The sequence below is a fragment of the Pogoniulus pusillus genome, chromosome 14 (assembly GCF_015220805.1).
Source record: "Pogoniulus pusillus isolate bPogPus1 chromosome 14, bPogPus1.pri, whole genome shotgun sequence".
Taxonomy (NCBI): Eukaryota; Metazoa; Chordata; class Aves; order Piciformes; family Lybiidae; genus Pogoniulus; species Pogoniulus pusillus.
The window spans coordinates 28,268,473-28,283,275 of NC_087277.1; the positions used below are offsets into that span (position 1 = coordinate 28,268,473).

The 14,803-nt window shown below is 46.5% G+C and overlaps 1 protein-coding gene across 3 annotated transcripts in view; it reads left to right on the top strand.

The window, feature by feature from the left end:
- The window catches only part of ESRP1 (epithelial splicing regulatory protein 1), a 40,481-nt gene that overhangs the window by 4,724 nt on the left and 20,954 nt on the right, over positions 1-14,803 (top strand). For all 3 annotated transcript variants that reach the window (XM_064154708.1, XM_064154707.1, XM_064154706.1), the window contains exons 5-10: positions 8,780-8,878; positions 8,981-9,035; positions 11,873-11,983; positions 12,072-12,204; positions 12,288-12,330; positions 14,423-14,724. In XM_064154708.1, the coding sequence (XP_064010778.1) occupies positions 8,780-8,878; positions 8,981-9,035; positions 11,873-11,983; positions 12,072-12,204; positions 12,288-12,330; positions 14,423-14,724 (743 nt within the window). The remainder of the gene's footprint in view (positions 1-8,779; positions 8,879-8,980; positions 9,036-11,872; positions 11,984-12,071; positions 12,205-12,287; positions 12,331-14,422; positions 14,725-14,803) is intronic.

A 14,803-nucleotide genomic window follows, 5' to 3' on the forward strand; every position in this document is an offset into this window, starting at 1 on the left:
TCTGTGCATTTCCTTTAGAGCTTTGTACCTTTAAACCTCAGTGTAACTGGCACACTTGTGTGCTTACAGAAATCCTTTCAATTTGGGGTTTGTAGTTTATTTTGGGTTGGTTGTGTTTTTGGTTTTGTTTGGGTGGGGTTATTTTTTAGGTAAGAGTGACTGTAAAGAGACCATCTCAATTCTTGGGAGGTGGAATTGGTTGTTCTTGACGTGAATTTGTAGTAAGTCTTTGATTCAAGAGTGAACTTAAGGCAGGGTTGCTGTCAGTACATGTGGAACTTGGCCTCATGGGAGCTGTACATGTTATACCTTGCAGGGTGAGACTGGGCTGGCCAAAAGATGCAGTCAGCAACATGCTGACATTTTCAGTGATGGCCATTTCTGAATAGTTTGAAGTGGTCTGTAACCTGTCTGGCTCTTTACTAGTCTTTGTTCAGTTTGACTTGTGTGCCAGAACTGGGGCTGGGATTAATCTGGCTGCACCACCTTCCCTGCTTCCCTCTTGCCGCAGGCTCCAGTCCTCATCTCAAATGTGCTCTTGGATGCAAAGCACTTCACTTCCTTGCTGTAAGGGTCACAGAGCACTGGAACAGGCTCCTCAGAGAGGTTCTGGAGTCTCCTCTGGAGACTTTCAAGGCCTGCCTGGATGTGTTCCTCTGATCTGTGCTAAATTGTCTGACCACCCTCTGGCAGGGGGGTTGAACTCTATTTCCTTGGGTCCCTTCCAACCCCTAAGGTCCTGTGATCCCTACTGACCTGTTGAAGCTGTAATCACAAAAGCTAGGTAGCAAGAGGGATAAAGGACTTTGAGAGTAGTTGTGGTGTTCTTTTAATTGGTTGTTATGAAAAATAACTTTTCCCTCCTGATCATAGAATCAGCCAGGTTGGAAGAGACCTCCAAGATCATCCAGTCCAACCTAGCACCAAGCCCTATCCAATCAACTAGACTATGGCACTATCCTGCCCATAGAATGGCTGCCATTAAGAGCTGTCATTGTTTGACTCCAAACTCTGTGGCTTATGAATGATTTGGGCCTTTCACTGCAGGCTTGGGCATTGTGCCTGTGTTAGAAGGAATGTAAAATACATGGATGTGTGGGTGGTTTTGTGTCTAATCACAAGGCTGACTGCTGGGGGCTGGGTGCTCTGCTTCACTATCTGCAAAATTCCAAGTTAATCTTCCCTAGGGAAGGGACAAACCACTTCTTCCTCTACTCTGAAGCAAAGCCATAGCCTTACTGTGGGAGTGTGAATGGTTATGTAGGAAAGCAAAATAAATGCTTATGTTGTGTGGTCTAAAAAATGGATGGGACACATCTAAAAGTTACAGTGAAAAAAGTGGCTAGGGAGAAGTTAAAGACAATGAGCTACTTTGTTCTGCAGAGATGCCTTTGCTTTCTCCTTGTGTGAATGTCTGGTGCCTCTCTGCAACAGTTGTATGAGTGTAGCCACCTGGACAATCACTACTTGGCTAAGGAACAGTGGTAGGCTGTTCTCTGCCTTCTGGGAGAGGAGAGCAGACTCACCCCTGCATTACCTAGCTGTGAGAATAGGCTTGGCAGTCACCAAAAGTATTTCAGCTGAGCTCCTAGAGACTTTCAGTCTATCCAAATGCTCTCAGCTTGACTGAATTCTGTGTCTGATATGCCTTTGAAGGAGTATAAACATAATGGATGTTAGGAGGAAGTTCTTCACAGAGAGAGTGATTGGCATTGGAATGGGCTGTTCAGGCAGGTGGTGGAGTCACCATCCCTGGAGGTGGTCAAGAAAAGCCTGGATGAGACACTTAGTGCCATGGTCTGGTTGACTGGATAGGGCTGGGTGCTAGGTTGGCCTGGATGATCTTGGAGGTCTCTTCCAACCTGGTTGATTCTATGATTGATCTTTATGGTCTGTCTTGCTTTGCAACTGCTTTTACTGTGAACTTGTAGTATTTATGTAGCATGGCTGAAATTAAGTTTCTGCCTTGAGTATGTTGGGGGTGGAGGATGCAGAGACAAAAGATGGGGGGAAATCAGGTTTTATTGGTAAATACGATTTTGTTTCTCCTCACCTGATTGAAATGTGCCAACATAATTTGTGTCAGCTGTGAGTTAGTTTCACTTGGAGAGCCTAGACATGCATGTGGTGCTGGGGAAAAACAGTTGAAGCAGGTGCTAAGTCTACAGGCTAGTTGGAACAGCTTTGTGCAGAGCTTTTTTGTTTCATGAGAGCAGGACGACAGCCACTTCCTTCCTGAGACAGTTATGTAGCAAAGAACATGGCTAAATGAACACTAACTTGGGTATGTTGGGGCAGGGGACAAAACTAAACACAAATGGAGTAGGTTGTAATGAAGCTCCAGGTTAATGCACAGAATTTGACCAAGCTTTTGTTGTTCCAGTAGGAAGTGCAAATGTTCAGTCTCATAGTCCAAGGGGTTGCATGAGGGGAGTCTTCCAAGTTTTGTGCCACCCAAAGTACCAGGCTGGGTTTATTGGCATTTGGTGGGGATAGAAGATGGGGTTTTTTTTTGGCTTAGAGGTAAGGTACTTAGTAAAGGTGCAGGTGATAGGTTGAACTGCATGATCTTGGAGGTCTCTTCCAACCTGGTTGATTCTGTGTTTCTACAAGACCTACATTTGTAACCTGGTGGGAGCAGGAGTGGAATGGCTTTTGGGCACATCCCTTCAAATACTTACATCTCCATTTGCCTGGTTGTGAATGCTGTGATATGAAAGAGTTAAGAGGCAGCTGGGCATTGCTGTACAGCCATTAAAATTGCTAGGAGCCTCCCAAAAGCTTTTCTTTTGATGGGTAACACTTGATTAAGCAGCATATTACAGGCAAATGGAGAATGTGTCTGTTGCTTCCAACAGTCAAGGGAGAGAACTTCCCACTAGACAGTCACTCAGGACACCCCACAATGGACAGCTGGTGCTTGTCTCTGTTCTTTGCAGGCAAGGCAAGCACAATTTTGACCATAGAGATATTAAAGTCAGCAATTGGCTGTGTTATTCTTCCTTTATAAAGTATTTTGGGGCTTACTCTTTCAGCCAACTACTTGAAACTGCAACAGTCAGACTTACAAATGCAAGATTGATATTTCTGCCCAGCTACACCCTATCCCCCTGCCCAGGAAACTATAGATTTCATCTACAAACAGCCAATTCTTTCTTTTAATTCAAGGTAAGAGAATATTTTAAGTGCCATGGAAATTAAGAGGCTGAAGAACTTGAGACTTATCTTGCAGTGCAGCTGTTGCCTAACCATGTTTTCTGCATAGGAGAGAGCCTTCTGGCAGACTTTTTCTAGTGAGTGTTGTGTAAGAACAGTGGAATTAAGAGAGATTTCAAGTAGCAAAAAAGTGAGAGAAGTGATCATGTTCCAGCAGAGACAGGAACTCTGATCTGTCAAAATCTCTTCAGGAAAACCCATGTGTAATGATACAAAAGGAGCAGGGCTGTTCTTGCACCCTCCCATACTTGCTCCACTTCTTGATTTGCAAAGCTTGCTGAGCCAGTTTTCACCTCCCTGGCTGCCTTCAGGGTGGAGTGAACAAAGCTTACATGACTGTTCCTATTTGGTCTGCAGAAAGACTCATCCTTTGCCTGAAGATTGGGTGTGATGAAGCCACGAAATGACAAATAGCTCTTCCTGCCTCCAGTGCACGGTTTGCTCCACTTGTTTCTGAGCTAGCTTTGTGATAACTGGGACTATCTGCTGGATGTTGTCAGTAGTAGCACAGGTGTAGTTCAGAACAGCCTGTTGAAGATGCTGGCTGCAAGCTGGATACTGCAGTACTGAAACTTGGGGTTGGGTTAGGGTTTTTTGACCTGTGTCTTAATGATGTAAAGCGGAGATCTTGCAAAGGTCCTAGATTGGGTCTTAGGAAGAAATACTTCAGTGTGAGGGTGGTGAGATTCTGGCATAGGCTGCCTAGAGTGGTTGTGGATGCCTTGTTCCAGGCCAGGTTGGCTGAGGCCTTGAGCAGCTGACTAATTAAGAGGAGTCCCTGCCTGTGGTTGGGAGGTTGGAGCTGATCATCTGAGTTCCCTTCCAACCTAAGCCATCCTATGAGCTACAGTCACCATGCCCCTTCCTGACCCCACTTCCCCCCAGTTTTCTACCTTTTTCTTTGTTTATAACTCTACTTTGGCAATAAAAATGCCTATTAGTGGATATTACCTGAGAATCTCTCGTTGCTCTTTATATTTCCTCTGCTAGTACTATCAGATCACCCTTATGCAAAGCAGGACTTCAAAAGATGTAATCTTCTACCTGGAGAGACTTACACAGAACAAAGGGAGAACAAAAACCAGAAGAGGATCAGTGCTAGAACACAATTGCAATAGTAGTGCACATCATGTCATCTCAGAGCTACCTGTAGCTGCTCAGTGTTTAGTTTGCCAGAGTTACAAAAGGAGTTGAGAGACTGAGAAATGGGAGGCAATGAAGAAGTCTTAGAGGACACTGGCAGTGGGTGAAGCTGGGCTGATGAATGAGGAGATGATGCAGAAATTCCTTCCATATTATGTAGGTGTGCCTCTTTGCCCCCTAACAGATTGGGGGCTGCCCTGCTGGAAAGCAGTTCTGTAGAGAAAGACCTTGCAGTGCTGGATGACAGCAAGTTCTGCATGGGCCAGCAATGTGCTATTGTGGCCAAGAGAGCCAATGGTATCCTGGGGTGCATCAGGAAAAGTATGGCCAGCAGGGCTAGGGAGGTGGTTCTCCCCCTCTACTCTGCCCTGGTGGGACCACACCTGGAATACTGTGTCTAGTTTTGGGCTCTCCAGTTCAAGAGACAGGGACCTGCTGGAGAGAGTCCAGGAGAGAGCCATGAGAATGACTGGGGGACTTGAGAATCTGCCTTGTGAAGGGAGATGAAGGGCCCTGGGGCTGTTTAGTCTGAAGAAGAGTAGGTTGAGAGGGGATCTCATCAGTATGTGTATATATATCTGAGGGCTGGGTGTCAAGAGGAGAGGGACAATCTCTTTTTGGTGGTCAGCAGCAATAAGACAAGGAGCAACAGCTACAAACTGGAATACAGAAGGTTTCACCTCAACAAAAGGAGAAACCTCTTTCCAGTGAGGGTGGCAGAGCCCTGGAGCAGGCTGTCCAGAGGGGTTGTGGAGTTCTTGGAGACTCAAAAACCACCTGGATGCATTCCTGTGCAAACTGCTCTGAGTGATCCTGCCTTGGACTTGATAATCTTTGGAGGTCCCTTCCCAACTGCTGAAGTCCTGTGATTCCTGAGTGTTGCAGGAGGTGCTACTGCAGCTGCACAGCAAGATTAAGAAGTTCCTTCACTTCCCATTCTGCCTTGTTCTTTGGGAGAGGATTTTGCCCCCTGCTTGAAAAAATGTGCATGCTGTTGCATCTCACAGCTTCAGACAGCCAGGTCTGTTTTCTAGCACTTCTTTGAATGATCCACTTCCATCACCCTTTCCTTATTGCCCAGGAGAGGCAACCTTTAAGTATCACTGTACTCAAATGAGTGGTCTCCTGTCCTTTCAGAGACTGAGGAGTGGGTTATGAAGTCTGTTCCATTAGCAGCTTTTCCCCAAGTGTCCATACTGTCCAGTGTTTGCATTCATGGGCTACATAAAGACAGGATCCTGCCTCTTATTACTAACATGCTTGTAACACCTGCAGAAAACTACCCATTTCCTTCTCTGATCTTACTTAAAAGCCTTACTACTAGCTAATCAGAGGTGAAGGTTAGAGTGATTCCTTCCTCTTGTTAATGTTTCCTTTCTTCCTCCTCTCCCGCTGTGTTTATATTATATATATCCTTGGCACAGCCAACTCCCTGTGCTTGAATGCTGATAGCAAACTCAGTTGGCACAGGGGCATTTTTAGCATCTCTTCCCTTGATCAATATTTTCAATGGAAATGTTTTCTGAAGAAATAGAATGTAGGGAGCCTGTTTGATAGCTTGGGTGAGAGCTTGCTTCAGATTCCCAGCCTCTGCATGCTGCTGCATTCCTCTTGCTGCCAGCTCTTTCTTTTTTTTTCTGTAGGGATCTTTGGCTTTGCAAGAAAGGAAATCTTGAAATGCCTCTTCAGTTTTGACAGCACAGTCTAACAACCAAGCATGTGTGCATGCACATGTGTAGGCATGTCCCTGCTCTAGTAACTATTGAAACTCCTGCCTGGTTGGTCTTGACTTTTTGACAGAGGAAGGATCATAGAACTGTAGAATCAACCAGGCTGGAAGAGACTTCCAAGCTCAGCCAGTCCAACCTAGCACCCAGCCCTGGCCAAGCAATCAGACCATGGCACTAAGTGCCCCAGCCAGGCTTGGCTTCAACACCTCCAGGCACGGTGACTCCACCTCCCTGGGCAGCCCATTCCAGTGCCAATCACTCCCTCTGTGAAGAACTTCCTCCTAACATCCAGCCTAGACCTTCCCTGGCATAACTTGAGACTGTGTCCCCTTGTTCTGATAATAAAGATTCTGGAAATGCTAATGTTCAGCAAGGCCAGGATTTCAGTACCTGCTTCATCAGCATCTTCTGGCAGAGAGGAAAGAGGCTTTTCCCCCAGGAATGTTAATGCTGCTGGGAAACTGCATCTGAAAACAAGAGACCCAGTATCAAGTTTGATAGGATTCATAGAATCAAGCAGGTTGGAAGAGACCTCCAAGATCATCCAGTTCAACCTAACACCCAGCCCTGTCCAATAGAATAGCAGCCAGCTCTGCTTTTCCTTCAAGGCTGGCTCTCTTCCCTCCACAAAGTGGTCCAGAGCACTGTGCCTCACACCTCCTTCTCTATAATGGAGCTCAAGCACCATGCCCAAGGCAGTGCAGGAGTCACCATGCCTGGAGGTGTTTAAGGAGCCTATGGAGCTGGTGTTGAGGAACATGGTTCAGTGTTGACCTTCACTACTGGGTGGAAGGTTGGACTGGATGGAATGGGCTGCATGGGGAGGTGGTGGAGTTGCTGTCCCTGGAGCTGTTCAAGAAAAGCCTGGATGAGGCACTTAGTGCCATAGTCTGGTTGATTGGACAGGGCTGGGTGCTAGGTTGGGCTGGATGAGCTTGGAGGTCTCTTCCAACCTGGTTGATTCTATGATAAGGAGAGCACAGAGCTGTTAGATGCTGCAGGAGATGGGTGTCAGACAGCCAGCAATAGAACAAGGGGACACAGTCTCAAGTTGTGCCAGGGCAGGTCTAGGCTGTATGTTAGGAGGAAGTTCTTCACAGAGGGAGTGATTTGCATTGGAATGGGCTGCCCAAGGAGGTGGAGGCACGGTCCCTGGAGGTGTTGAAGCCAAGCCTGACTGAGGCACTTAGTGTCATGGTCTGGTTGACTGGCTAGGGCTGGGGGATAGGTTGGGCTGGATGCTCTTGGAGGTCTCTTCCTACCTGGTTGATTCTATGAACAAAGCTGGTGTGATGTCTGTTCAACAGAAGCTATTCTTCTGTTCCCTGCCCCTCAGCTGCCAACTCTGTCCTCAGGTCTACATGGAGAAAGTTGGATTTGATGAGTTTGTTGTTTGTTTTCTTTGAAGAGAGACTTTGCTATCTCATAGTGAGCAGCAAATACTGGACACCAAGATGCAGACTCTTGAATATTTGGAGCCCATCTAATGTGACTGGGGGGGATGTGATCTAATAATTGACAGTTTTGAAGGCCTTGCATTACTGTACTGCTGTATCAGGATAAGTCTTGTCTGACACACTCTTCATAGAATCAACCAGGTTGGAAGAGACCTCCAAGGTCATCCAGTCCAACCTAGCACCCAGCCCTGGCCAATCAACCAGACCATGGCCATAAGTCATCTTTCCTTTGGCTCTGAAGTATTGATGCAAAGTGGGAAGAGAAGTCAAAAAAGCAAGCTTGATTTTTTTCTTGGTTTTGGTTTTTATTTGCTTGTTTACCTCTCCTCCCTTCTAAGGTTGGAGTGGTAAAAGACCTTTTTCAGAGGAAAACTACTTTAAAATAATGGATTAGAGTTGTCAGTCATCCTCTAGTTCCATAGCCTAGTGTTGGAGCGGGACAGATATGCCAGGGAGTGGGAGAGGTGGCACAGTGAACTCTGCTGCAGCATAAAAAGCTAGGATGTGCTGAAGCCAGGCTCTTTGTGGTGGTGGGGCTTTTTGGCTGACTGTTCTACAGCCTCTTCCCAGGACAGAACACTCCTGCTCTCTATTGGCAGGAGAGCTTATCCTTGCTGTCCTTTCAGACAGAAGATGATGTGCTGTGGGACTCTGTTTTGTCTCTTATCTTCAGCTGTGCACCAGGACCAAGTTCTCTAAATGCTGCTGTGTAGCAGCACAGAACTCAGGTTGCAACTTCCAGGCAAGGTTGAAGTGAGGTGCCAGTGGTGAATGCTGTCCAAGTGATGAGTAAGGTGTTTATCCTGCTTTGGGGTTTGCTTGTTCAGAAAGTATATGCTAGATCCTCTTCTTTCTGAAGCCTCTAGATGATGGCTTGCTTCTCAATCTTCCCTTAGAGATGAAAGATGTTAATTACAGAGGACAGGACTCCAGTCTCTTCCACTTGCAAAAGTGTATCTGTCTATCAAGCATACATAATCCATGAGTGTATTAAATATGTATGTCCTTATTAAGGGGTCTCCTGTCCTCAGATGCTCTCTGGAGTGGCCTCCTTCTCCCGCAGGTGGCAGCAGTTAGAGGCCAGGACAGAACAGCTGATGTATCCCAGCAGGAAAAGGGATTAAACCTTCCCCTGAGAACCAACTTGTCAAGGATAACATGAAAGCTTGTTCCTCTAGCAGGAAGCCTGTTAGAAATCTGTTTGGTGGTGACAGACTTAACTCCAGCATAAAGATTTAAATCTTGACAAGAACAGCCCAGCATTTTCCTATGGAGCCTCTCAAGTGGAAGATATGGGGAATATTATTTTAACACTAATATCTGAACCATACAGTAAGTGATTGTGATGAACCATCTTTCTCTGTTCCTTATTTTCCTCCTGCCTCTCTTATATGCTGAGGAACAAGAAAATAACTTGTGTGCTGTGTTCCACAGATCACAGATTTTCAGATCCAGAGAGAGTGAACTACAAATTTGAAAGTGGCCCTTGGTAAGTACATTCTTCCTGTCTCATACACCCCACTAAGATCTTGTGTAGATAGCTAGAACATCTCTGTAGTCCTCACTTGTAGGCAGTTGTTACTGGTACTTCTCTTCCCATTACTGTGGAAGTCAATTAGATGCTTTAATTGGGACAGGGAACAAATATTCATGATGATAGGCAAGCCAGTTTTCTTATTAGGCTTCCACGTGGCCTGTTTGCTGCTGGGTGTTCTGTGTTTGGCTGGTATGTGCTTAATATGGGTGTGAAGTGTGCTGTGCTGTTAGAGAACACAAGCACTTCAGCAGAAGTCATCCTGTTGGTACAAGGTTCTGCATGTGGGTAAGGCCAATCCCAGGTGCAAATCCAGGCTGGGTGAAGGGTAGGTTGAGAGTAGCCCTGAAGAAAGACCTGGGGGTGCTGGTTGCTGTAAAAGCTCCCCAGGAGCCAGCAGTGCCCTCATGCAGCCCAGCAGGCAGCTGTGTGCTGGGCTGCAGCCAGAGGAGTGTGGGCAGCAGGGCAAGAGAGGGGATTCTGCCCCTTGGCTCTGCTGAGCCCTCACCTCCAATCCTGCCTCCAGTTCTGGTGTCTCCAGCATAGGAAGGGCACAGAGCTGGTGGAATGTGTCCAGAGAAGGCCACAGAGATTATCCAAGGGCTGGCTGAGGGAGCTAGGGGTGTTCAGCCTGGAGAAGATTCCAGCAGGACCTTAGAGCTTCCTTCCAGTACCTGAAAGGATCCTCCAGCAAGGCTGCAGTGGGACTTTCCCTGGGGTGTCTAGAGACAGGCCAAGAGGGAATGGTGTGAAGCTGAGGGAGAGCAGGATTAGACTGGATCCTAGAAAGAACTACTTCAGTCTGAGGGTGGTGAGACTCTGGAACAGGTTGCCAAGAGGTTGTGGCTGCCTCCTCCCTGGAGGTGTTCAAGCCTAGGTTGGATGAGGACTTGCACAAGCAAGTCTGCTTGACAGGAGTCTGTCATGGCAGGAGTTGTTGGAGGAGATGATCCCTGAGGTCCCTTTAGCCTAAGTTGTTCTATGATCCCAAACTTTTAGTCTTTTCCTGCAGTGTACTTCACAATTACTGAGTGCACATCTTGATCTTGGTATGGAGAAGAAAGATCCAAAAAGATACAGTGGTGCTACTGGTAAATTGCTTAGGCCATGATGATTGTTTTCCTTCCCAATGTGTTTTAAACATAAAACTTCTGTTGGCTGGCTTCTCTGAGTTGTTTTTGGTTTGATGGGGTGGTTTTTTGTTTGGTTTTAGTGCAGTTGTGCTTTTCTATGAATGAATACAGATTTTTCTCAGTGGCTTGCTGGTTATTCATAGAATCAACCAGGTTGGAAGAGACCTCCAAGATCATCCAGTCCAACCTATCCCCCAGCCCTAGCCAGTCAACTAGACCATGGCACCAAGTGCCTCATCCAGGCTTTATTCCCTCACAAGAGATTGCTGTTATTTGACCTTAGTTATCTTTTTGCATGAATACTCAATTCCCCTTTCTAGAAGAAGCAACTGTCATAATGGTAGATGAGGCTGGCACTTGTGAGCCTAGAGGAGCAAGGAGTGATGTTGTCAGGAGGTGTCCAGTGAGATGAGCTCAGAGGTTGTTTTTGCTTTGGTCTAACCTTTTCCCATTTGCTTACAAAATCCTGGGATAAGACTGAAGGTTCACAGCTTATCTGTGATAGTGAAAAGTACAGAATTGGGAAGGGAGGGCCCACAAGTTTGGTGTAGACAACTACAGAAAGGCCACCTGAGTAATTAACAGGAGTGAGAAACACCCTTCTGTAACAAGTCGTGCCACAGCCCCTCTGTGCAGTGCAGTTTTCTGCTGCTGAACACTTAATCACATAGCCTCTTCTGTGCAAAAACATGTCCTTGCAATAGCCAGAGAGGCAGCCTTGGGTAGCTGGGAGTGTTTTGTTGTACATGGCACTTTCAACAAGTGAGAGAACAAAAGAGACTCTGGTAATGACCAATTAAACCTGGCTTTCTGTGGCTGAGCTATTTCCATGCTAAGCAGCCAGTGTAGCCTGTAGCTATATTAGTCTCTAGCACCACACTGATGGCCTGAACAAACAATTTCAGGGATAAACTCTTTGGGCAGGAGTCCTTTTGTATGCTTGTGCTGAGTATAACCCTGAACAGGTTTGGTCTTGGCTTGTGACAGTAGAAATAAAAAGCATGAATCTCAGTTTCATGTAGCTGCTTTGCCTCAGTTTCCAACTACTTGAGATTAGAATAGCAGAGGCTTAGTTTTGTACTAGTAACCCTGTTCAGACAATGGAGAAGCACAAAACATTGGCATGCCAGGAGCAGGGAGTGATTTGGAAACGTGATCTAGGAGTAAATGGGAGCTGGGAAAGGGGCAGTTTGATAGAACAGACATTCCCTGAGGAGGCATGTGCAGTGGCTTTGGATGGTGGTGGCACCTGGCCCTTACTGCCCTAGTGGTGTGCCAACTAACAGACACATAGCAGGGCCAGAAACCTGTCCCTACACTGGATGTCCTGTGATAGGACAAGGGGCAATGGATGTACACTACAGCATAAGAAGTTCCACTTCAATGTGAGGAAGAACTTTTTCACTTTAAGGGTCACAGAGCACTAGAACAGGCTGCCCAGAGAGGTGGTGGAGTCTCCTCCTCTGGAGACTCAAGACCAATCTGGATGAGTTTCTGTGACCTGTACCAGATTTAATGGTCCTGCTCTGGCAGGGGGGTTGGACTCAAAGATCTCCAGAGATCCCTTCCAACCCTTAACATCCTGTGGTCCTGAGGGTGATGTGTGGCAGTTGCTGGAGGCAGATTTCCCTGCATTCCCCCCCCTCTCTGTGCCTACAGCAGCAAGATGGAACTCGTGGATGACAACGCTGTTATCCGAGCAAGAGGATTGCCGTGGCAGTCGTCTGACCAGGACATAGCAAGATTCTTCAAAGGCCTTAATATTGCCAAGTTGGTAGCTAAGAATTTACCTCTGCACTTGCAGTGCTTCATCTGCACCAGTCACGGAGCTCTGTCTCTCTTGGTTTGAATCTTGCAGGGGAGGTGCTGCGCTCTGTCTCAATGCCCAAGGTAGGAGGAACGGGGAGGCTCTGGTGAGATTTGTAAGTGAAGAGCACAGAGATCTAGCACTGCAGAGGCACAAGCACCACATGGGGAGTCGATATATTGAGGTGTGTGACGCTGCCTTTGAAACCCTGTTCTCAACAGGAGTGCCAAGAGCATGCCAGTTACTTGTGCTCTCTTCCTTCCTTAGGTCTACAAGGCAACAGGTGAAGACTTCCTTAAAATTGCAGGAGGTAATTTTTAAGGGGTGGGAAGAGAGAGGTTGTTCCATCAGCATCTGTAACTAACTCCTGGCTGTAAACTGCTCCTACTTGCTATGGCCTTTCTTTTATGCCTTTGAAGAAGCAGTTGGCTGGTGTGTTGATTGTTGTGTACCCTGCAAGCAGCAGTCCAAGATGCCCCATGATTTATCTGTCCTCTTCCCATGTTCTTGCCACTTCCCAACAGCCTATCAAATAAGGATTTGCTCAGTCAAGGCAATCTTGCATATCAACCTGATTTGTTAGATCAGCTTCTTAACTGAAGTGACCTAAATATGATTGATTGTTGAGAAACAAAGCCAGAGCCCTTTCTCAAAACAAAATGCCTGCTGTTGCTGTGGAAACCTGCACTTAAAAGCAAACAGGTAGCACAGTGTAAATAACAAGGGATTTATGGAATTGATTTTCTTCAAATCATCTCTTTGTCTTGAACTAAAGGAACAACTTTGCAGAGGGGGAATGCTTAGTTTAGGGGACTACTGAAATTGGAAGGCTGAATTCAAGGCTGCAAACTTGTTCTACAAACTCCGCCGTGGTCTCTTTCTTTCCTTGATGACTGCAGGTGTACAGAACTTGACTAAAGACCCTATGAGCTTTTACCTATCTGTGACACAACCTTAAGGTTCTTGTTGGTGCTTGTACCATCCCCAGAACAAATCTGTCATGACTAACTGGATGTCTGAGGTTGAGGTTTTAGAGTGGGAGAAGCTATTAAACTATTAGGCTTCTAATTTACAGGCTTGGTAATAGTTCCTCTATTCAAAATACAGACCTGCATGCTGACACTGGGGGGAAAATGGTGCCTGCCTGGCACAAAGATCTAGCTTTAAGTGAAAAGAGAAGATGAAAGTGGTTAGCAGCTAGTTTTGGTTAGTGTAGTGTTATAGGTACGAGCTTCACTTGTCTTTTCCCAGATATACTGGCCTGTATCAAGAGGAGTGTGGTCAGCAGGTCAAGAGAGGGGATTGTGCCCCTCTACTCTGCTCTCCTGAGACCACCTTGAATACAGCATCCAGTTCTGGTGCCCCCCTGTGAGGAATGCCACAAAGCTGATCCAAGGGTTGGAGCAGCTCTGCTTAGGGATCTGGGATTGCTGAGTCAGGAGAGAAGACCTTAGAGCTGCCCTTCAATACCCAAAGAAATCCTTCAGGAAGGCTGCAGAGAGACTTCTCATGAGGGTGTCTAGAGACAGGACAAGAGGGAATGGTCTGAAGCTGAGGGAGAACAGATTTAGACTGGATCTTAGGAAGACCTTCTTCCTAAGAAGATGGTGAGACTCTGAAATAGGTTTCTTAGAGGTTGTGGCTGCCTCCTCTCTGGAGGTGTTCAAGTCTAGATGGGATGAGTCTTGGTAACCAGATCCAGTTGTGGTGTCCCTGCCCATGGTAAAGGGGTTGGAGCAGATGATCTGTGAGCTCCTTTCCAACCTAAAGCATTTTATGAAAAGAGACTTGACAAACTTTGACAGCTTTAGCAGCACAAAATGAAACTTCTAAGCTGCATTCAATGTGCCCTTTCACCTTTCTTTCCCAGCCACAGTTGTCTGGGTACTTGGTTGCTGTATGCTATGGCTGCAGAGCAGGATTCATCAGTTAGAAAGGCAAAATAGCTCAGGTGCTGCTCAGGCAAGAGGTTGACAGATTGCTTCTGAACAGGGAGAGTACTTCCTGGTCTCTCTGTAAGGATGAGTTCTTTGCCTTGAAGTCTAATGCCACTGCATCATTTGGAAGTGCTCTATGGGATATTTATTCTTAATCAAAGAGGAGATTGCAGTAGATGATATTGAAGCTCCCTTCCAACCCAAGCCATTCTATGATCTCTCCTGACTTTGGAGGCAACTATTGTCCTGCCTGCTCCAGCTCTGTGGAGAGGAGGTAGCTGTGCCAGACTCGTTCACAATTCAAAGCCAGGTTGGATGATGCCTTGAGCAGCTTGCCCTAGTCAAAGCATCCTTGCCCATGTCAGGAGGGTTGGAACTAGATAAGCTACGAGGTGCCTAAACCATTCTATGATTGTTTTATGTGGCTGCCTAGACTTGAGAGCTTCTGTACTTCTTTTGTTGAAGGCACTTCCAACGAGGTTGCACAGTTCTTGTCGAAGGAAAACCAAGTGATCATCAGGATGCGAGGCCTCCCCTTCAATGTAACCACCGAAGAAGTGCTGAGCTTCTTTGGCCAGCACTGCCCTGTCACAGGAGGGAAGGAAGGAATCCTCTTTGTCACGTACCCTGACAGCAGACCAACGGGGGATGCCTTTGTGTTGTTTGCTTGTGAGGAATACGCCCAAAATGCACTGAAAAAGCATAAAGATTTGCTGGGGAAAAGATACATTGAACTCTTCAGGAGCACTGCAGCAGAAGTTCAGCAGGTAGGTGTAAACCTTGCAAGTGCTGGCTGCTTGCAACTCGGATTGCTACACTGTCATACAGCTGTGAAAACAAATACTG